The sequence below is a fragment of the Bubalus kerabau genome, chromosome 23 (genome assembly GCF_029407905.1).
Source record: "Bubalus kerabau isolate K-KA32 ecotype Philippines breed swamp buffalo chromosome 23, PCC_UOA_SB_1v2, whole genome shotgun sequence".
In the NCBI taxonomy this organism is placed as follows: domain Eukaryota; kingdom Metazoa; phylum Chordata; class Mammalia; order Artiodactyla; family Bovidae; genus Bubalus; species Bubalus kerabau.
In genome coordinates this window covers 35,355,645-35,377,962 of record NC_073646.1, presented here as the reverse complement: position 1 = coordinate 35,377,962, position 22,318 = coordinate 35,355,645, and the positions used below count along the sequence as shown (strand labels likewise).

At 52.3% G+C, this 22,318-nt stretch overlaps 1 protein-coding gene and 1 long non-coding RNA gene across 2 annotated transcripts; one reads left to right on the top strand and one right to left on the bottom strand.

Moving 5' to 3' along the window:
* The first annotated feature begins 3,301 nt into the window (after positions 1–3,301).
* On the top strand, positions 3,302–13,394 carry SSC4D (scavenger receptor cysteine rich family member with 4 domains). The gene is made up of 10 exons (XM_055562153.1): positions 3,302–3,467; positions 5,026–5,061; positions 5,314–5,619; positions 6,550–6,627; positions 7,502–7,816; positions 10,128–10,205; positions 10,778–10,852; positions 10,968–11,279; positions 12,197–12,265; positions 12,895–13,394. The coding sequence occupies exons 1-10, from the start codon at positions 3,302–3,304 to the stop codon at positions 13,209–13,211; spliced, it is 1,752 nt and encodes a 583-aa protein (XP_055418128.1). The 3' UTR covers positions 13,212–13,394.
* Positions 13,395–14,309: 915 nt separating this feature from the next.
* LOC129637853 (uncharacterized) lies at positions 14,310–19,774 on the bottom strand. Its single transcript, XR_008707604.1, has 3 exons — positions 19,589–19,774; positions 16,353–16,422; positions 14,310–15,172 (listed from the first exon to the last, which is right to left on the bottom strand). It is a non-coding gene; the product is annotated as an uncharacterized LOC129637853 (long non-coding RNA).
* Positions 19,775–22,318: the final 2,544 nt, after the last annotated feature.

Here is a 22,318-nt window from a genome sequence, read left to right as displayed (position 1 = left end):
TATATATATGTACATATACATACTTTAAAAAATACTTATTACCTATTTATTTAGCTACACTGGGTCTTCGTTGCAGCACACAGATCTTTAGTTGTGGCTATGTGAACTCTCAGGCGTGGCTCGTGTGATCTAGTTCCCTGACCAGGGATCCAACCCAGCCCCCTGCCTTAGGAGCAGAGAGTCTTAGCCACTGGACCACCAGGGAAGTCCCTGTATATATTTTTAAAGTATGGCTGGGGATGATGTGAAGGCACATCCAGGTTTGGGAACCACCCTGCCGGGCTTCTCAGGACCCCTCCCGCTCTGAGAGTTTGTAGTCCCAGCCACCCCCAGGATGGTGCAGAATTCTGGCACAGCATTTGACTGAAGCTATAAGCTACAGAGTAAGCCACATGCCACTATCTGTTACCAGGAATTTAAAAAGCCCCAAAGGGCTTCTCTGGTGGTTCAGACAGTAAAGAATCTGCCTGCAATGCAGGAGACACAGGTTCAATCCCTGGGCTGGGAAGATCCCCTGGAGAAATGAATGGCTACCCACTCCAGTACTCTGGACTGGAGAATCCCATGGACAGAGGGACCTGGTGGGCTACAGTCCATGGGGTCGCAAAGAGTTGGACACAACTGAGTGACTAACACAAAGTCCCAAAGGTACCAGACTCCAAAGAACCATAACAAGGCAAAAAGCCTGGCAGCAAAACCAGAGGTTCTGCCTGCGTGGGAGCCCACTCAGGCTCCTATGATCGATGTTTCCAAACCCCCCTGGTGGGATGTGGTTAAGGGCAGTCCCAGGAACAGGAGACAGGCATGCTTTTGGCACCTCTACAAAGGGGTGGAGACCTAGCCAGGCCTTTCGGAAACCTGAACCCTGGGGTGGGGGGGGGGGGGGTGGGGGGGAGGAGCTGCCGGGCCCTGAGAGTCCACATCTGCCCCCCTCCACCCCAGAGCTCCTCCTCGGCCCGGTCCCCCTTCGGGGGGCTGCTCCAGACCCTGAAGGCCACCTCCGCTCTCTCTTTGCCTCCCTCTGCCCCTAAGGTCGAGTGGGGACAGGCTGGGGGCACCAGCCAGCTCCATGGACGGGGGACTTCGCCTCTGCTCACCTCCCAGCTTTGGAAAGAAAAGAAGAAAGGTCTGTGTTGCTTTGCATCTGGGAGATCCTTCCCCGTCCTAAACTTCTGGAGGCAGGAAAAAGGGATTTGACCTTGGATTGACTATAAAATAAGAAACAGAGAGAGCCTAGAACCTTCCCACAGGTATGAATTTCTTCACTTTTGCTGGCATGTGTGAGTATGAGTGTGTGTGACAGGTTTTCCATTGGTCAGAGATGAAGTTGTCCATAATGATCGCCCAGGCCCTTTCTGACCGCTTCGGTGCTGTGATTCTGCAGCCCTAACTTTCATTCAGTTGTTCAGCATTTCCTTAGCACCCATCCTATGCCAGGTGCTGCCACTAGATAAGCCCTGATCCCTACCCTCAACAGTCCCCAGTCTGGATGGGGAAACAGTAATCGTAATAACAGTGACCACACTTACAGCGGGTCAGGCACTGGGCTAAGCTTTGTATCAACTTTAGCTCATGTATCCTAGCAAAAACTGGAAGAGGTTAAGTGTATTCCTAGCCCCATTTTACAGGTGAGAAGAGTGAGGCTCAGTGAGATGATGTCACACAGCTAGTAGATTGTGGAACCAATGCTTGGAACCACTGTGGATGAGGCCTGCCTGCACTGTAGAGACAGTTCAGGGCAACAGGTGGACCACTACAGCGGAGGGAGGGAGCCATGATCTGTGGGGCTGGCAATGGTGAAGCCTCATTTTGACCAAGGTCTCCAGAGTGTAAGGCAGGACCAAGCTCAGAGCTGGAGATGAGGCAGCCTCCACGAGGCCCACTGAGAGCTCTTGGGTCATCTGGGACTTGAGGTCAGTGATGGTCCGGATCAGGGGTCCCCCTCTCTCATTCCGGGGGCCAAGGTGATGGGAGATAGAGCAGGAGGACTTCAGGATTCCCTGCCAGCTTCCCTGGGAGCTGTCTGTCCCCACACTTACAGAGCGGCAGCTTCCCTGACCTGGGGGGCTAGTGTCCCAGCAGCCTGAGAGGTGGGTGGCCCCCAGGCCTGGGAGGCAGGGGCAGGCCCAGGTCACTGTGGATCCCCCTCAGCAAAGCCTGGACCACAGTTTTCCCCTCCTTACAGTTCTCGACTCCCATCTCCCATCTGTCCCCAGAAGGACAAAAGCTGATTATTCCACTGGGGGCTGTACCGGGCCCCATGAATGGAGTATTGAAAACCCTGTGTCCACATCCAGATAGATTTTCATCCTCTTCCCAACCAGCCTGTTTGTCCGCCAGGATGGAGGCAGAGCCAAGGAAAGATGGGGCGGGGGGCGGTGTTCCTGCTGAGAGGGGCACCCACGTCCCTGGGCACCTCGGTCTCAGTGTATCCCAAACAGAATCATCTTCTCTTTTAAAAAAAAAAAAATTATTTGCACTGGGTCTTAGTTGCAGCATGTGGGGATCTAACTAGTTCCTTGACTGGGGATCAAACCCGGGCCCCTAGCATCGGGAGAATGGAGTCTTAGCCACTGGACCACCAGGGGAGTCCCTCAAACAGAACCATCTTCTAAACCAGCCACGCCTCACCGCCCCCACCACAACCATCCAATCATTATCCACACACTGGGATGCTGGTGACATGGTGTGAATGTTCACTGAGCTCTACACTTAGGATTTATGCTCTTCTTGGCTTGTAAACTTCAATCCAAAATTAAACAAAATAATCTCCCAGGGCTTCCTACCTCAAAAGGGCAGAACATCCCAAATGGCATTTAAACTTCCAGTCCTACACCATTTTTGCATATTTGTGACTCATGGGAACCATGTCTCCTTGATGTTTTTTTCTTTACATTGACTTTTTTTTTTTTTTTTCCTAATTAAAATTAACTGTAGGGAATTCCCTGGCAGTCTAGCAGTTAGGACTTGGCGCTTTCACTGCTGGGACCCAGGTTCAATCCCTGGTTGGGGAACTAAGATCTCACAAGCCACGATGCAGCAAAAAAATAAATAAATAATTTAAAATTTAATTAACTTTCAAGGGAAACCTGATATTGTTCCAGATCAATGAAAAGCCAGGATCCTTTGTCATAAACAGAATGCACTGCAACAGGAAAAAATTAAGGCAACAGTAAATGTCCATCTATCCCCCCCCCACCCCCCTCCGCCACAAAGCTCTCCCTGGGCCCTTCCAGCTGGAAGAAGAGACCTGGAACATTTAATGCCAGATGTTCCAGCTGTGACTTCTCACTGCACCTTGATGGGACCACTGGAAAGACCACCCATTGGCTGGACACACAAGGAAGCAGAGATGCACACTGGTCCCCAGCCTGATGAGAGGAGCAGAGGATGGGGGTCTGGAGACAGGAGCACTGCCCCTTCCCCTCTCCCCCCAGCCCTGTCCTTCCTCCTCCTATTGCCACTGGGTGAGTGCCCCCCAACTCCCCTGACCCTTCCCCTTCCCTTTTCTGACTCTCAGCTTTCCCAGTTGTAAAGTTATGGTGGGACATAGCATGTAAACGAGGTGTTTTCCAACATTCTTTCCAGCTCTGACATTTGCCCCAGGTTGATGAAAGCTAAGGTCTGAGTTGGGGGAGTGGAAGGCTCAGTGTTAAAGGCTAGAGCTCGATGCACACAGAGACTAGGCAGTGAGGATACTGGAAATAGGGAAGGAGCGAAAGGGCATGGGCTCACCAACGGCTGTTGGAAAACCAGCTGGTAGAACAGATGGAATCAAACAACCTAGGAACTAACCTAACTGACTTTCAGTTTCTTCATCTGTAAAATGGGTACACTAGTACATGCCTCAGAGGTTGTAAGGTAAGGTATGGGGCTGTGTCTGACAAGCCTGTGCACAAATGAAGGGCTACTATGGGGTATTAACTTCTCATGCCAGGCCAGTTTCCTTCTTAGGCCACGTGCTCAGAATTGTTTGGTGAAGAGGAGTGTGGCTATCTGGGTTAGAATTCCTGCTCCATCCTTTATTTGCTTTGTGGCCTTGAGCAAGTGGCCTGACCTCACTAAACCTGAAGTTTTCCCTTCTGCAAAATCTAAGCTGCCTCGTAAGTTGTCCTAATGATTAAGTGAGCCAGGCCACATAAAGCAATGAGCACAGTGCTGACATATACAGAAGCAGAAGGACTGATAGGGACTTCCCTGGTGGCCCAGTGGTTAAGACTCTGTGCCTCCAATGCAGATGGTGTGGGTTCTATCCCTGGTCAGGGAACTAAGACCCCACATGCCACAAAGCATGACCAAAAAACCAGAACCAAAAAAAAAAACAACACAAGAAACCCAAAGGAAACAGAAAGACTTACATAGGTAAACTCATTAGTGGGAAACCAGAATGAAACCCAAAGTTAATTTACACCCTTAAGGCAAAGCTAGGGAGTAACAGACTCTGGGCAGGGAGCTCTGGGGAAAACCAAGATGACACAGACCTGGCCACATCACTGGGCAGAAGGCCTGGAAAGGGGTATGTATATGGCACCCAGAGATTCAGAGGAGAAAGACAGTCCTTTTAGCTGAGAGCTCCAGGAAGGCTTCCCATAGGAGGGGGCTCCATCTGCAGGGCTGTAATGAGCAAGGGGAACAGAGGAGACAGCAAGATTACAGACCTGGTGATCAGACTGATGCAAGATTAACAAGGAAGGTGAGGCTACTCAGAAGATCCTAAAAGGCTTTGCAGAGAAAGTTCAGGGTCCAGGACTTCTGCAGGAAATGGGGAAGCTTTGAGGAATTCAGCAGTGGAATGGGATCAGCCTGACTGGGTCTCAGGCAGATCTCTCTGGGGCGGCCCATGGACCAATGGGCGAGGGATGAAGCCAAGAGGCCAACGGGGGCAGTCAGGGGCTTTGGAAGCAGGGGTGGTGACGAGGAAGAGGGTGATGGTGAGGACTTGAGGGGAGGGTTGGAGGGGAGGCTGTGTTCCTGGGGCCAAGGGAGGGGGCTGAGGGGCCAATGCTCTTCCTCACTCTGTTCCAGCTGGTGCCCTACAGCCCACCTCACTGCCCTTTCCAGGTAGGTGCCCCTGCCTCTCCCCCCACCCTTCCCCCCAACTCTCGCTCCCAAAGCACTCAGGTGCTCAGAAGACCTCTGTTACTCAAGATGCAAAGGGACAGCTCCAGTGTCCCCATTTTACAGAAAGGGCAAAATAAGGCCCAGGAGGGACTGATCCCAAGGTCCCCACAGCTTCGTGGCAAGGTGGGCATCCTCTAGGTAGGCCCCAGTGACCCCCACTACCACCCCGTGCCAGTTCAACTCTTTCCACAGAACTCAGGCTGGTGGGGGGCCCGAGCCGCTGCCGGGGCCGCCTGGAGGTCCTACATGGGGGCTCCTGGGGCAGCGTCTGTGACGACGACTGGGACGTGGTGGACGCCAATGTGGTGTGTCGTCAGCTGGGCTGCGGACTGGCGCTGCCCGTGCCCCGGCCCCTCGCCTTCGGCCAGGGCCGAGGCCCCATCCTGCTGGACAACGTGGAGTGCCGCGGGCAGGAAGCCGCCCTGAGCGAGTGCGGCAGCAGAGGCTGGGGCGTGCACAACTGCTTCCACTATGAGGACGTGGCGGTCCTGTGTGATGGTGAGCGGGACAGCCTGTGACTCAGAAGCGCAGACAGACTGCCGGGCAGCAGGGCTGTGGGCTAGACACGTGAAGGGACTTCCCAGAGGTAAGAATGTTCCAGTGAAGACCAAGCCAGCAGCTGCAGTGTGTACATAGTCCTGGGGAAGACCCCCAGCCTGGCAGGCAGGAGCCTGGACCCTGCCATGCTCCGGCTCATGGTATGATCTCTGCTGAAAACCAGCAATACTGCTTCCACAGCTTCGATTGTCCCAGCAGAGAGCCCCCTTCCCAGTTTTATATCCAGACCGTTGGGGTCTGGTGGTTTAAGGCCCACTTGGCATAGACCTGCAACAAATCTCTGGGAGGCTTTGACCTTGAAAGCAGTAGTTCTGTTTTTTAAGAAAATCAGCTGGAGAGCTCATTATAAAACCCCGATGGTGGGACTTCCCTGGCAGTCCAGTGGTTAAGACTCTGCACTCCAATTGCAGGAGGCACAGGCTCAACCCCTGGTCAGGGAACTAAGACCCCCACATGCTGCATGGCACAGGAAACACACACACACACACACACACACACACACACACACACACACTGATGGTAGCCCTATCCCAGAATTTCTGATTCTGCAGATCTGGGATGGAGCCTGAGAATTTGCATGTTGCATTTCCAACAAATTCTCAGGTGATGTGATGCTGCTTTAAAAACTAAGGAAACCAAGAACTGGAAGAAATCCTCTAAAGCAAACCCCTCTAAAGCTACAGCTTTCAGGACTCAGGCGGCCCTTTCTCCTCTCTTACCCAGAGTCCCCAGCTTTGACCCTTTGTGTGGCCAGAAGCCGAGATCAGGAAACTTAGGGGTCCGTACACTGCCCCTCACATATCTGTGTGTGTGAGGATGGAGAACAGAAATATCCACATCTTCCTCTCTTCCACCCTGCTTCTTTCCCAGAATTCTTGCCCACGCAGCCCCCAACAAGGAGAGTGTTAACCAGCAGGGCACCCCCTACAACGCCCCAGAATGGAAAAGGTAAGCAAAGGCAATGTGGGGGACCACCTGGGTCTTAGGAGAGGCATCCAGGAGGAATCTCCCAAATCCTACCCTAGGCAGTGGGAAGAGAGGGATTACTGATGGGTGAGTTTGGTCATTCCCTCACCCCTGCTCCGCCCCCTGCACCCCCACCCCGCAGGCTGCTCACTATCTGGATAAGGAAAGAGGATTCATTCTAGTGAGATGATAGAAGTAGTAGCACAAGGTTGGAGAAAATAAAAGAGGTGGGCTAGTGTTAGTCCTTCAGTCGTGTCCAACTCTTTGTGGCCCCATGGACTGTAGCCTGCCAGGCTCCGCTGTTCATGGCATTCTCTAGGCAAGAATACTGGAGTGGATTGTCATTTCCTTCTCCAAAAGAGGTGGGGGCTGAAACCTAATCCAATGGGAGAGTCAGATATATTATATATAGAAATGCTGATAATGATCTTAGAGCAAGAAAACGAAAAATGAAAAATTCTCTTAAAGGACAGATAAAAAGGCAAGGGAGTCCAGAGGAGGAAGAGGATCCCACTCATCAGAAATTAGGGAGGGCTTCCTGGAGGCAGGGTTGTTTGTGAAGTAAGGAATCAGCACATTCTATACAGTTTAGGAGAGCGTGGACAAGGGCAGGCAGAAAGTGACAGAGTTATAGGTTTCTATCCTCAGATCCCCAAAAGCGCCCCTAATCTAGACTGTGAGGAGGCAGTGCTTTGGGGGTAAGTGGGTGAGCAGGTCTTCCTGGGTGTTAGGTCCTGGGACACCATGTATTGTGGGTAATGCAGAGGGCCTGGGGCAATAGGAAGACCGACCACTGGATTGGGATGGGCAGCAAAGCCCTGGGGGAGATGCTCCTGGTTCCCGCCCCCATCACCAGGTGAGGGCAGCGTGCGCCTGGTGGGGGGCGCAGGCCCGTGCCAGGGCCGAGTGGAGATCCTGCACGGTGGCCTGTGGGGCACCGTGTGTGACGACGACTGGGGGCTGCCGGACGCGGCCGTGGTGTGCCGCCAGCTGGGCTGCGGGGCGGCCCTGGCAGCCACTACCAACGCCTTCTTCGGCTACGGCACGGGGCACATCCTGCTGGACAACGTGCACTGTGAAGGCGGCGAGCCCCGTCTAGCAGCCTGCCTGAGTCTGGGCTGGGGCGTGCACAACTGCGGGCACCACGAGGACGCCGGCGCGCTCTGCGCAGGTGCGGGGTTGGGGGCGGGGCCGGCGGGGCGGGGCGGGGGGAGGGGCGGGGAGGGGCCGTATTCTGAAGCAGACCGGAAGAGGGGCCTCGGGGGGCGGGGGATCGGCATGTTGAGTGGCTTGATGTTTCCCTGAGCTCTTTCGAAAAGGCCCCCAAATTAGTTTTTATTTCTCAGTACGACTCTAGAAGTGCCTCATAAAATTCTAGTAGACTCCACGACTATGTAATACTGCAGTATTACCCCACCAATTGAGATTCCCTGGTGGCTCAGACGGTAAAGCGTCTTCCCGTCATGCGGGAGACCCGGGCTTGATCCCTGGGTGGGGAAGATCCACTGGAGAAGGAAATGGCAACCCGCTCCAGTTGCCTAGAAAATTCCATGGATGGAGGAGCCTGGTGGGCTACAGTCCATGGGGTCGCACAGAGTCGAACACGACTGAGTGACTTCACCCCACCAATACTCCAGAGTTGTCTAACAGTACTCCAAACATGTCTCCAGAATTTTCTGGCACTCAGTTCAGTTCTCACTAAGTCGTATCCGACTCCTTGCGACCCCATGGACTGCAGCACGCCAGGCTTCCCTGTCCTTCACTAACTCCCGGAGTTTACTCAAACTCATGTCCATCGAGTCATTGATGCCATCCAGCCATCTCATTCTGTTATCCTCTTCTCCTGCCTTCAAGTTTTCCCAGCATCAGGGCCTTTTCAAATGAGTCGGCTCTTTGCATCAGTTAAGTAAGCACAGTGACAATATACAGCCTTGATGTACTCCTTTTTCTATTTTCCTATTTGGAACCAGTCTGTTGTTCCACGTCCATTTCTAACTGTTGCTTCCTGACATGCATACAGATTTCTCAAGAGGCAGGTCAGGTGGTCTGGTATTCCCATCTCTTTCAGAATTTTCCAGTTGATTGTGATCCACACAGTCAAAGGCTTTGGCATAGTCAATAAAGCAGAAATAGATGTTTTTCTGGAACTCTCTTGCTTTTTCGATAATCCAGCCGATGTTGGCAATTTGATCTCTGGTTCCTCTGCCTTTGCTAAAACTAGCTTGAACATCTGGAAGTTCACGGTTCACGGACTGTTAAAGCCTGACTTGGAGAATTTTGAGCATTACTTTACTAGTGTGTGAGATGAGTGCAATTGTGCGGTAGTTTGAGCATTCTTTGGCATTGCCTTTCTTTGGGATTGGAATGAAAACTGACCTTTTCCAGTCCTGTGGCCACTGCTGAGTTTCTGGCACTAAGTACTCTTTTTTTTTTTTTTTTTTTAATTGTTGGCATTTTCTTTTTAATTTTTATTTTATATTGGAATGTAGTCTATTTACAATGTTGTAATTCTTTTCAGTGTACAGCACGCTGATTTAGTTATACATATGTGTGCGTGCTCAGTCATGTCTGACTCTTTGAACCCTTAAACTATACTTATACATATATACATGTATATACATGGATTTTTCTTGATTCTTTTCCCATATATGTTATTATTACAGTATGTTGAGTGCTATACAGTAGGTTCTTGTTGATTACACTTGTTGATTACTAAGCACTCTTGGTGAAATACTTTGGAGTAAAGTAATAGTACTTTAAGAGAGCTCCAGAGATACTCCAGAATTCTTTCACTGAAACTCAGGTATGTCCCCAGAATTCCCCATCTCTTCAATCCTGATTCTCTTATGATAGTATTTCCCCTCACCTGGTCCTTCTTCCGCAGTGAAAGGTTTTCTGAACAGATAGAAATAATAGGGCTGTTTATGGCAGTTTACAGATGGACTCCACTCTGCCAGATATTAAGTGCTTGCCCATGCCTCACGGCAAACCAGGAGCCATCAATCCTGATTTACAGATGGGAAAGCTGAGGCCCAATGAGGCAGAGTGAGCCCTGGAAAAGCCTCAGCTAACCTTGCTGCATAATCTTGAGCATGCCCCTTGCCCCTTCTAATCTTATTTATCTGTAAGACGGGGATAGTGAGTTTTGTTCTGCAAGCCCCTCAGGACTGTGCATGGCCCTCCCTGGTGGGCAAGACCTTCTTTATCTCCCCAACTTGAACATACATTGGGCTTCTGAGAACCCTGGAAAGAAATGAAAACATGCTTGTGAAAGTGTTGTATAAACTGTAGAGTGTATGCCTAGGCAGCACAAATAAATGACCAGAATTGGCAAAGTGGGGCAGACTTCCTTGGACCCCAGCTGAGGCTGAGCCTCCAGCTCTGGAAGTAAAATCTGTTTGTCTTCTCCAGGGAAACCCTCTCATCCTCTCCAGGAACCAGAACCTTGGCCTCTGACCCCACTCCCTTCTCTCCTACTCTAGTCCTGGGCCACTCGACTCTCACAGCACTGCCACCGTCAGCCACAAGACTGGACTGGGCCTGGCACACAGAACCAGAGGGTAAGGAGCCCTGCCCTCCAGGCTGGAATGGTAGGGATGAGGTGGGTGGGACTGGGAATTGGAAAGGCTGTCTGGATCCATGGGGAGGGGGCCTGGGCTAGCAGGCCAGGGCTTTTGACCAGATGGTAAAGACGTGGGTGAGAGAACGGATGAACAGATGGAGCAAGAATGAAATCCAGAGCTCTGAAAAGTTCAGCAAGGTGGGAGGAGGCACTTCGTCGAAGCTCTGAAATAAAATTTGGCAGGGGCCGGGTGGAATGGGGTGCTGAGGTTGGAAATCGAGGAGACTTGTGAAAATTGAGATACAAGTTGAATGAAGGATAGAAGTACTTGTGGAATGAGGGCTGGAACTATCGTTGGCACTGAAATCTGGAAGTAGAATTTGATTCATTTCCTTCAAGCTTCCTGAGGCCCCCACCACAGCAGACAACATGGTTAACTCTAGAATTGAGGCTGAATAGGGTGAAGGCGTGGTAAAGGTCAGACATCTCCGTAGGTGCGCCCTGTGCCCTGCTGCAGGCCAGAAGTCCCCTTTGTCCCAATCAAACGCTCTAGATGCCTTGTCTCTGCAGCTACAGGAGTTGGTGCCCTGCCTTCCAGGGAGCCCGCACGGCTCACTACTGCCGCCTGGGCAGCAGAGAAGAAAAGTAAGTGGCAGGGCAGGGATTCCGTTGCGGGTGGGACAGGGTGGGGCCGGGGCTCTGCCAGGGAGCGGGCGGCCCCAGCCCAGCCCCTCTGGCCGCGGGCCTGTGCGCCCTGCAGGCGGGAGGCTGCGGCTGGTGGGTGGCCCAGGCCCGTGCCGCGGTCGCGTGGAGGTGCTGTACGCCGGGGGCTGGGGCACCGTGTGCGACGATGACTGGGACTTCGCGGACGCGCGCGTGGCCTGCCGCGAGGCAGGCTGCGGGCCGGCGCTGGGCGCCACGGGCCTCGGCCACTTCGGCTACGGCCGCGGCCCCGTGCTGCTGGACAACGTGGGTTGCGCCGGCACGGAGACCCGCCTCAGCGACTGCTTCCACCTGGGCTGGGGCCAGCACAACTGCGGGCACCATGAGGATGCGGGCGCGCTCTGCTCAGGTGAGGCCGCAGCAGGACCACATGTGCAGTGCGGCACAGGCGAGGCTGAACGCCTTCTGGGAAGTGGGCGGGGCCCCGCGCAGGCGCTTACTTAGGCATGGGCGGGGTCTGCTGTGAAGTAGGCGGGGCCGCGCGCTGGCCCGTACCGTGGTGCCGGCGGGACGTACAGGCTCTGAGGAATGGGCGGGGCCTCACGGAGGCAGGCTCTGGGGATGCGCGGAGCCTCAAGGAGGCATGCTCTGCGGCGCGGGCAGGGCGGGGTTCGTTGGGAAATGGGCGGGGTCGCGCGTGAGCGCTCACCGCGGCACTGCAGCGTGAGCGCGGCGGGAGAGTGCTCACGCTCCGCAGTAAGAGGTGGAGCCCACCATCGGGTGGAGCCCACTCGCTCTGCGGCTGCGCGGCATGGGCGGGACCGGGAAGGGAGTGCCCTTTGCCGCAGTGCGGGGCGGGGCCCGAGCCGAGTCCGAAGTGCCGGAGCTCAGTGTGGGAGAGTCAGTCAAGGGCGTGGTCCGGGAGCTTTTGCTGTGCTGCGTCAAGGATCCGAAGAGCTCTAGTTAGCAACGAAAATTGATCAGCTTTCGGGGAGTATACGTTTGTCCCTTGGGAAGTCACTGGAAAAGGGATAGTTAGTTGCAGAGTCCGACACATTTAAAAATGCGTCTCTTTATTGACGGATGTGGGAATTGATATTTTCGCCCTTGTTTGGTGCCCTGGTGGTAGCTTTGGCCACAGAGGGCTCTGCTTTGGGCCCAGAGTGAGAGAAACACAAACCCCGTTTCTGTTCCAAGGAGTGGGGGCCTATGAAGCCCTTTCTGATCCTAGATCAGGCTTCCCTTGAAGGGTAAGAGGTGACCTGGTCTCAAGGGACTGGTTCCCTAGTATCACAGCCACCTCTTTCTCTGTCCTTGCTGAACCAGGTCCAGAGGAGCTAGTCCAGCAGGAGGGTGCTGAGACCACCCGGGTACCCACTCCTCGGCCCAGGGACGGTAGGTGTTCATAGTCCGTAAGAGTGAGGTGGAGGCATCAGAGTAGGAGGGACCAGATCTGGAGGGAAGTCACAGCCCCAGGTTACACAGCAGATTTGCACCAGGTGCTAGAACTCTTTGTCCTTTCCTGTTAGTCTCAGGCCTCATCAATAGAGGTATGATGTCTGGAAGGAGGGAGGGGGGTTTTAAGCTAGAGCAATTGAGAGATTTCTAGAGTTGAGACCAAAATAACGGGACGGGGTTCCTGTCCTGAGGAGATCAATGAAAGAATTCAGGCTTTAATTTGGGGAGTCCAGAGGAGAGGGGAAATGGTGATGACCTTCAGGGACACAATCTCATTTGACAACAGCTGTAGGGCTGAGGTATTAGGATTGTAAACAGCCAACTAAGGAGAGAGCAGGCATGGAGCTCGCATCATGCACAGAGCACCCCACAAGGGCTTGTACACATTTTCCTGATGCCCATCTTATTTTATCTCATTTGTCTGCCCTTGTCCAGTGGCTCCCAGGGCAGTGAGGTGTCCCAAACCACCACCCTTTGTCTCCTCTTAACTACCCCTCCCCGGCCTAGCTTGGGAGTGGCCTGGCCTGGGTCGGCCCCTTCCAGCCCCAGGCCTTGTCCCCCCACAGGACACCTACGACTGGCCAACGGAGCCCACCGATGTGAGGGGCGTGTGGAGCTCTTCCTAGGGCAGCGGTGGGGCACTGTCTGTGACGATGCTTGGGACCTGCGGGCAGCTGGCGTCTTGTGTCGCCAGCTGGGCTGTGGCCAGGCCCTGGCAGCCCCTGGTGAGGCCCACTTTGGCCCAGGCCGAGGCCCTATTCTCCTGGACAATGTCAAGTGCCGTGGGGACGAGAGTGCCCTGCTGCTGTGCTCCCACATCCGCTGGGATGCCCACAACTGTGACCACAGCGAGGATGCCAGTGTCCTGTGCCTGCCGGAGTGACCCAGCTTGCTCTGCAGACCACCTCTTCTGGGAGCCTACTGTGGCCTGCCCCTCTTCCTTCAGGAAGTCCTCCTCCTGTGACAGCAGCAGTTCACTCTGCCCTGCCCTCCTCTTGCCTGGGAGAGAGCCTGCCCAAATGGCGTGGTCCTGCCTAGGGAAGCAGAGCCCAGCGACTTAGTGTCTGACCTCACTGTCGTCACCTATGGTGGGCCCAGTTCAATGAAAACTCCCACTTTCTGCTCAGCTCAAACAGAAAGTGGTGGGGAGTGAATAACTCCTAACTGTCCTCTTTGGCAGGGGTCCCGTTACGGGAACCCTGACCCAGCCTTCCTGGTCTGTCCTCCAGAAGGTCCAGAATGGGGTATATCCCTTCCTTCCCGCCTCTACTCATCTTGGAATCCTCAAGAAGAGGGAAGGCAGGAGAGGCCTACAGTTCTGACCTTAGACTGCCAAGGGCTGCAGAAGAACCGGGGTCATTGCGCTGGCCTGCTCCAAGAGGGCCAGATGGTGCTTGGCTGGACAAGGGGACCGGAAGGGGCCAAAGCAGTGACAGTGGTCCCTCCCTGCAGCTGGAACCAGCAACTCTGATTTCTGCTGCCCCCACGACAGAGCCTCCATTTTGCAGATGCAAAGAACCCTGGGGGCCTGTAGCCACCCGTTCATAGGTGCCAAGTCAATAAAGCATTGTTTCCGCCCCCTTCGTCTTTTAACCAAGGTCAATGTTAGTGCATAAGTGCATTGTTTGTGGCAGCAGGAAAGACTCTGGTTAGGACTCTGGAGGAAACCAGCTGGGGGATGGAGGGCGGGTCAAGAGCATCATCAGAGAGCTTTCTGCAGGCCCATCGCATCCTGGAGACGCTGACTCACAGTGTCAGGCCGCCAGGAAGGCCCCTAGAAGGTCCCCTGGGCCATCCTCACTTTTACCTTCACAGAAATCTGGGTCCTCGACGGGGTCTACTCAAGGTCACAAAACACGGCGGTCATCGCAGTGGAATGACTAGAAGAGAAAAAAATTGACAGGAGGCAGAAAGAATGATGGGGAAAAGGAAGCAGCACTGGGGCTTCCCCAAGGGCTGCTCTTGGGGTACCTCACCTGGAGCCCTAGAGCCACAGAGAAGTAGGGGATCCTGCCAGAGCCTCTCTCAGCCCCAAGGTGCATGACTTGCCAATAGCAACTGTCTGACCAAAAAAGCCCCGCCTTCCACATTAGCCTGCAGGCTCTGTATGAGTTTTCTCTCATTACGTAACAAATTATCACAAATTTAGTGACTTTAAACAACATAAATTTATCATCTTACAGTTCCTGAGGTCACGAGTCGGAAATGGGTTTCCCCGATCTAAATTCAAGAGTGTTGGCAGGGCGATATTCTTTCTAGAGGATCCGGAGGTGAATCCATTTCCTCACCTTTAGCAGCTTCTAGAGGCTGCCTGCATTCCATGCCTGCTCAAGACCTCCTTCCGGTCAGCAATTGCATCACTCCGACCCCAGCTTCCATCATCTCATCTCTTTTTCTGACTCTCCCGCCTCCCTATTCCATCCTTAAAGGTCTTTTATGATTATATCAGGCCCACCTGGATAATCCAAGATAATCTTCCCATCTCAAGGTCCTTAATTTAAGCACATCTGCACAATCTTTTTAACCATGTAAAGTCATTTTCACCAGCTCCAGGGATTAGGACATGGACATCTTTGAGGGGAAGGCATTGTTCTGCTTCCCACAGGCTCCAAACCCAAGTCCTGGCTGCCAGCCAAAGAACGAGGCAGACACTTATGCTCCAAACTCCATCAGCTCTTGGCAGTATCGGTTTTGTCTCCATTTGTCAGGGAGCGCCCTGCAACCTACTGTGTCATTGGAGGGATGAGGGCTAGAGGAGGGAAAGGAATGACAATGCTGAAGAATTCAGGAGTCGGGGCTTCTGGTTCAGGATGGTGAAGTAGAAGGATGTGTGCTCATCTCCTCCTGTGAGAGCACCAAAGAATGGAGGGAGTCAGGCAGAGAAACAGGGAAGTTCTAGCCACCCAGAGCCTCAGACCTGAGTGCAGCACGCTATCACTTTGCACAGCCCATGGTTATTACCTCTCCAGGTACATCACTGACTCGATAAGACATGAGTTTGAGCAAGCTCCAGGAGTTGGTGATGGACAGGGAAGCCTGGCATGTTGCAGTCCATGAGGTCGCAAAGAGTCTGACATGACTGAGCAACTGAACTGACTGACTGACTGAGGTACACCCACATTCATTGTCTTGAGGTGTATCACAGCTTCCCACCCCTGGACTCCCCTTCCCCATCTAACAAAGTGCTTTCATCGGTGCTCAACTCAAGGGAAGTATTAGCATCCCTTTTTACAGACAGGGAAAACTGAGGCTCAGAGAATGGAAATGATTTATCCAGGTTTGCAGAGTAGATGCAGGACTGGAAGTTAAGATTCTTTTATTTCTTAGCTGCAGCACATGGCATGCAGGATCTTAATTCCCTGACCAGGGATTGAACCTGTGCCCCCTGTATTGGGAGCAAGGAGTCTTAGCACTGGACTTCCAGGGAAGGCCATTTGCTCAACTCCTTAGTTCAGTCTACAAAGTCTCCTGCACAGACTGGCCCTGCTTGTGTTTTTGACATCATCCATCACCACTTGGTGCCAGGATCTCGCCAGGCTGAACTACTTTCAGTTCCTCTAATGTCTGGGCTTTCTTCCCACCGGGCCTCTGCACATGCTGTTCTCTCTGCCTGGAATACACGTCACCCTCTCCCCTCCTTCCCCCTTAGTCAACTCTTATTTAGCCTCATGGCTCAGCTTTCCTTTCTCCAGAAGGCCTTCACGGGTACCCGCTCCGCACCCACGGTCAGGACTAGGAGCCCCCATCACACATGCACTTGCCCAGGGACAACACTGACCCACGCATCTCAGCGGACTGCTCTGACTTGGCTGTGTCCTCCTAGGGCTGGGGCTGTTGTGTTCAACTTTGTGTGCGAGACCTCATACACGGCAGGTGCTCAAATAATAGCTGGCCAGTAAACAGAGGACCTGAGCAAATATTTCTGGAGCACCCGTGTGCTAGTCTGCGCACTGGGCTGGACTCTGGGGCTGCAGAGCCCCAGAAAGATCTAGACCCGTTTCTGTTTGCAGGGCCCAGAGGTTACCTTCAAGGCAAGTCCCGTGATAAGCCACTGAACAAATCAACAGCCAAGAGATTTGGAGCAGTGATTCGTGCTAGGAAGAACATGAAGCAGAGTGTTATGGGAGGGAATGGATGGTGAGGGAAAGCCTCTGAGGAGGTGAGACTTGAGCTGGGCCTGGGTGGGAACCAGCCATGAGCCTTTTGTTGACCATGAAAAGGTTTAGGGTAGACCATTCCAGGTCCGTCACTAGGGATTTAGCCTGGCCTGCAGAAGGACCAGAAAGAAGGGCATTGTGACTGGAGCAAAGTGCCAAGAGACAAGTCAGGAAAGCTGGTAAGGGTCAGACCACTCAGGGCTTTCTGGGCCACAGGGAGGAGTTTTATTCTAAGGGCAATGCGCCTCTTAGCCATCTCCCGCATCTTTCAACTTCCTGACTGCACCTTGCCTCTTAAGATTAATTAAAAGGGCCCATTAAAATAGAATACCAAGGATCCCTACCAAAAATCTCAGGAATTCTTATGGAGATTAGTGAAGTGAGTGAAAGTTGCTCAGTTGTGTCCAACTTTTTGCGACCCCGTGGACTACACAGCCCATGGAATTCTCCAGGCCAGAATACTGGAGTGGGTAGGCTTTCCCTTCTCCAGGGGATCCAGAGATCAAACCCAAGTCTTCTGAATTGCAGGAAGATTCTTTCACCAGCTGAGCCACAAGGGAAGCCCAAGAATACTGGAGTGGGTAGCCTATTCCTTCTCCAGCAGATCTTCCCAACCCAGGAATCGAACTGGGGTCTCCTGCATTGCAGGCAGATTCTTTACCAACTGAGCTATGAGGGAAGCCCCTTATGGAGGTTAGGTCCTGCTAAGTCCCCCTGACTTTTGCTGATTTCTGAATCTCCCATCTGCTTTTGGAGAAGGCAATGGCACCCCACTCCAGTACTCTTGCCTGGAAAATCCCATGGACGGAGGAGCCTGGTAGGCTGCAGTTCATGGGATCGCTAAGAGTCGAACACGACTGAGTAACTTCACTTGCTCTTTTCCCTTTCATGCATTGGAGAAGGAAATGGCAACCCACTCCAGTGTTCTTGCCTGGAGAATCCCAGGGACGGGGGAGCCTGGTGGGCTGCCGTCTATGGGGTTGCACAGTCGGAAACGACTAAAGCGACTTAGCAGCAGCAGCATCTGCTTTTACCTCCTTTGTGACTCCCCCTTTACCTGTTCACTGACTAAGCCCTTCACCCCTAAAGTTCCACCTATTCCAGGCTGCGCACAGTGCACGCTTGGCCACTGATTTGGGGCAAGCATTCAACAAGCAGCTGAGGGACTGCTCTGGTGGTCCAGTGCTTAAGACTCCACCTTCCAATGCAAGGGACTTGGATTTGATCCGTAGTTGGGAACTAAGATCCCACACACCTTGGGGGAACTAAGCCCTCATGCCCGTGGGCTCTGGAACTCATGCAGTGCCACAACTCGAGAGAAGCCCGCGGACAGCAACGAAAGATCCCACGTGCCACAACTAAGACCTGACACAGCCATAAATAGATAAATAAATGTTAAAAAATAAAGATCCAGCACGCCACAACAAAGATCGAAGATCCCCGTGTGCCGAAACTAAGACCCAGCACAGCCAAATAAATAAATGTAAAGAACAACATTAAAGAACCAAACAACTGAAAATTAAAAATTAGATACCCTGGTTTTTTTTAAACTCATGTCCATTATTATTATTTTGGCCATGCCACACAGCCTGTGGGATACAAATTCTCTAACCAGGGATGGAACCTAGGTTCCCTGCTGTGGAAGCTCAGAGTCCTAACCACTGGACCACCAAGAAGTCCCTACACATCCTGTTTTTAAAGAGCTCTTTTGTATATTCACATGAACACACAGGGCCACCATCACCACCACTGCACACACAGGCACATTCCCACATCATTTTTATTTTGATTTTCTCTACTCTAGCCCTAACAGCCTACCCCAAATGAGACCCTCCCTGTCTCCTACCCCAACGTTTGCAAGCCCTCTGACTCCTACATTTTTGCCTTTTCTTAAACAACAGCATTACTGAGGTATAATTCACATATCATAGCATTCACCCTTTTAAAGTGTTCAATTCAGTGGTCCGTTAGCTATTTGCAAGGTTGTGCAACCATCACCACTATCTAATTCCAGTACATTTCATCACCCCACCAAAAAAACCTCATACCCATTAGCAGTCACTCGCCATTTCCCCACCCCTGGGGCATCTGGCAGCCGCTAATTCACTTTCTGTCCAGACGGCTTCTAGACATTTTGTAGACATACAATCAGGCCATATGGGAGACCCAGGTTTGATCCCTGGGTCGGGAAGATCCCTGCAGAAGGAAATGGCAACCCACTCCAGTATTCTTGCCTGGGAAATCCAATGGACAGAGGAGCCTGGTGGGCTACAATCCATAGGATTGCACAGCCAGACATGACTTAGCAACTAAACAACAATAGCAAAAATGATAATTCCATGCTTAACATTTTGAGGGATTACCAAATCGTTTTGCACTGTGGATGGGCCACTTTACATTCCCACGTGCACTGCACAGGGGTTCCAATTCTCCACATTTTTGTTAACTCTTGTCATCCCCATCCCCTTAAAAAAAAAAATTCTAGCCATCCTAGTGACTGTGAAGTGTTATCTCCTGGTTTGGGTTTGTATTTCCCTAAAGACTAATTATGTCAAGTGTCTTTTGTTGCTGTTGTTATTGACAATTTGTGTATCTTCTTTGGAGAAATGTCTATCAAGTCCTTTGCCCATTTTTCGATTGGGTTCTTTCCCATTTCTTAGGCAGAACTGTTTATTTTGTCTACTGCCTAGCCTCCAGGACTAGCTTTCCAAAACTGTCCCTTTTGTTTTGCTAATCAAAGCTGGATCTCCTAATTTAATTCTGCAGCCACCTGTGAAACTAAGTGGTTTCATATACATTGTATTCATTATCTCATTTCACTGTCTCAACCTAAGAGATGGAGATAAAAATCTTCCTATGATTTTACACAGGAGGATTTAGGGACTGGCTAGGATCACATAGCTAGATAATTAAGAGGGTGAGATTCGATCCCTGAACTGTCAAACTCTAGAGAAGCCCCATGCTTTTCCTACTAACTAGTACAACCGTGTCTCCTGACTTCTGGACGTGTTTATCGCTACTGTACAAAAGGGAAATGCAGGGTCAGAGAAGGATCAGTTTTTCTGGATCACAAAGATCAGGGATCAGGTCTAGGAATTCTCACCTCTGCCCCCAAATCCTCCTCCCAGTCCCACACGCTCAGTGGCGTGGACCTGGAGGGGGTGACTTGGCTCGGCCCTTCCGGCCCAGTCGGGTCGCGCCTTCCTGCTGAGTCACGGCGGAGGGGCAGGGCGGGGTGGACGCCCCAAGAGGAGAGAGACCAGGAGCCGCCCTGCGTGAGAACCGAAGCCCCACCTCTGGTTCCGGGGTAGCCTCCTGATTGGAGAGCCATGGACGGACATAGCCAATCACAGCAAGCTGCGGCGTGCGGGTGGGGCGGAGCCAAAGGCAAAGGCACCACCTCCCCTCCTATCTGAGAATCGGCCCTTTCCGGGCGCGCCCCTCGGGGCTTTGGGGAGCGTGCTGGGCTCCGCTACTGGAGAGGCGGGTGTGCCTGGTACTGGGGTGGAAGCCTGGTGCCACCTATGCGGGGTCAGGAGAAAAAGGTCAGGAAGAGCGCCCAAGAACCTGGGGTGAAGGCGAGCTTTTCTAGTCTGTGCGGCCATTCTCAGTTTACAAAGAGCGTTTGACACTCCACCCGCCCCCAATCGGGCCAGGCTGGGATCTTTATTCTTGTTTTAGGGGAGGATTACCCTGCAGAGGACTATTAAAATTATAAGGCCAGTTTTTATTAAAACTGGCATTTGGAAGGGGCAGGCCCAGGTACTTGCAGACAGGTGTACTAGGCTGAGAGTTTCACGACCAGCCGCTTAGGGGCACCCGGACAAAGGCCTGGGCGTGCAAGGTTGGTCCTGAGGGTCTTTGAAATATAGACAAGAGGCAGGGAGGGTGGTCTCTGGATCTCAGCCGTTTGTTCATCAAACTCATAGTCTAGGCCCTGTCTCTCCCTACCCCCACCCCGCCCCCTCCCCTGCACCGCCCTCCACCGCTCTGCACGTCTCTGGCCTCTGCCCTTGGTCTTGGTCTGCTTAAGCTTATCTTACCCTCAAAGACTGCTAGCAGCCTTTCTTCCTCTCAGCCTCACTCAGCTACTCAGCAAATATTAATATTTGAGCCCTTCCTTGTGTCAAACTGGAAGAAACCGCATCCAACCAGGTGTCTGCTCCTGTAGAGTTTACAGTCTAGGCAGGAGATAGACCAATGATTCCATGAAATACTGGTGAGAGTTGGATGGGAGAATAGAGTGCTAAGTCTGGGGCAGCTTTCAGGGCATTCTTGCCTGGAGAATTCCATGGACAGAGGAGCCTGGTGGGCTATACAGTCCATGGGGTCACAAAGAGTCAGACATGACCGAGCAGTGTAACACTAAAACTAAATGAGTACTCCATGGAGACTCGAGAGTCCCTGGACAGCCGGGAGAGCAAACCAGTCAATCCTAAAGGAAATTGCCCATGAATATCCATTGGAAGGACTGAAGTTGAAGCTCCAATACTTTGGCTACCAAATGCTAAGAGCTGACTCATTGGAAAAGACCCTGATGCTGGGAAAGATTGAAGGCAAAAGGAGAAGGGGGCTGCAGAGCATGAGATGGTTAGATAGCATCACTGACTCAATGGACATGAATTTGAGCAAACTCTGGGAGATAGTAGAGGACAGAGGATCGTGGCATGCTGCAGTCCATGCGGTTGTAAAGAATCTAGCGATACTTAGCAACTGAACAAAAACAATTGAGTCTAGGAGGAGGGACCAGGGAAAGCTTTTGAAAGAAAATAGCTTTTAACCAGATGAAAGGGAGCCTGGACTTCTTGGAGGAATGGAAAAAGAAGCAGGTGGCTGGAACAGAGGCTCAAGGGAGACAGTGGATTGAGATGGGAGGAGAGCCTTTGTAGGCTCATTAATGGTTAGGAAGATTATCCTGATGGCACTAGGAAGCTAACCAGAGGATTTTAAGCAGAAGAGAGACATAATAGGATTTGAGTTTTAAAAAGATCACTCTAAGCATCCTGTGGAGAAGGGGTAGATAGTAGGGAAAGAAGATGGAAACAGGAAAACCAGCTGCATTAATTCAGGGGAGCTGTGATGATGGTTCAAACTCTGGTAGAAGCGGTACAGACCATGAACAGAGGGATGAACTGTTGACCTGTCCAAGGAGGGCTGTAATGCTTTGGGAGCCTAAGAGTGGCACTCCCTCTGTGGGGTCCCCTTTATTCACTCATTTATTCTTTCATTCAACAAATACTTGAGCACCACTCTAGCCAGAAATTATGCCTGGTTTCCCAGGGAGAGAGGCTGCCATCTGACCCAGCTGGGCTGGAAGGGAAAGGGTAATGTCTGCAGATGGATTGGTACAGACCTCACTGGGACCCCACAGCTGTACAATACTGGGACATTGGTGTGGCGTTCCTCTGCATTCCAGCTCCTACTAGAGCCTCACCTCATCTCTGCTGCCAGTCAGCCAGTGAATTCAATTCCTACTTGGCTGATGAAGAAACTGATGCTCAGAGAAGGGACTGACCTGTCCAAGGTCACCACCCTGAGCTAGAGGCAGACTTGGAACCTGAGTATCCAGGCTCCCACTGGCTTCTCTTCCCACCACAGTCTGGCTGCCCACATTTGGGTTGTTTTAGGCTCCGAGAGCCTCTCCACCACTGTCAGACAGGAGGAGAAGCTGCAGACAGAGGGGCGCCTGCTCCCTGCCTCTCTGCATCCAACTCCGGCCCCGAGATTGCAGTATTATTAGCAACAACCCACGACTGCGCAGAGCTGTGCAGCCTCCAGCTTGCCAAGGGACTTCACATGCAATATCTCATTTGATCCATCTGGCCTCGCCAGG

What these genes read in the sequence shown, in the direction of transcription:
- SSC4D (XM_055562153.1), top strand. Translation starts at nt 3,302, where the DNA reads ATGGGACCACTGGAAAGACCACCCATTGGCTGGACACACAAGGAAGCA. An exon ending in AACGCCCCAGAATGGAAAAG is followed by an intron (nt 6,628 to 7,501) that starts GTAAGCAAAGGC and finishes CCCCATCACCAG; the next exon opens with GTGAGGGCAGCGTGCGCCTG. An exon ending in CACTCCTCGGCCCAGGGACG is followed by an intron (nt 12,266 to 12,894) that starts GTAGGTGTTCAT and finishes GTCCCCCCACAG; the next exon opens with GACACCTACGACTGGCCAAC.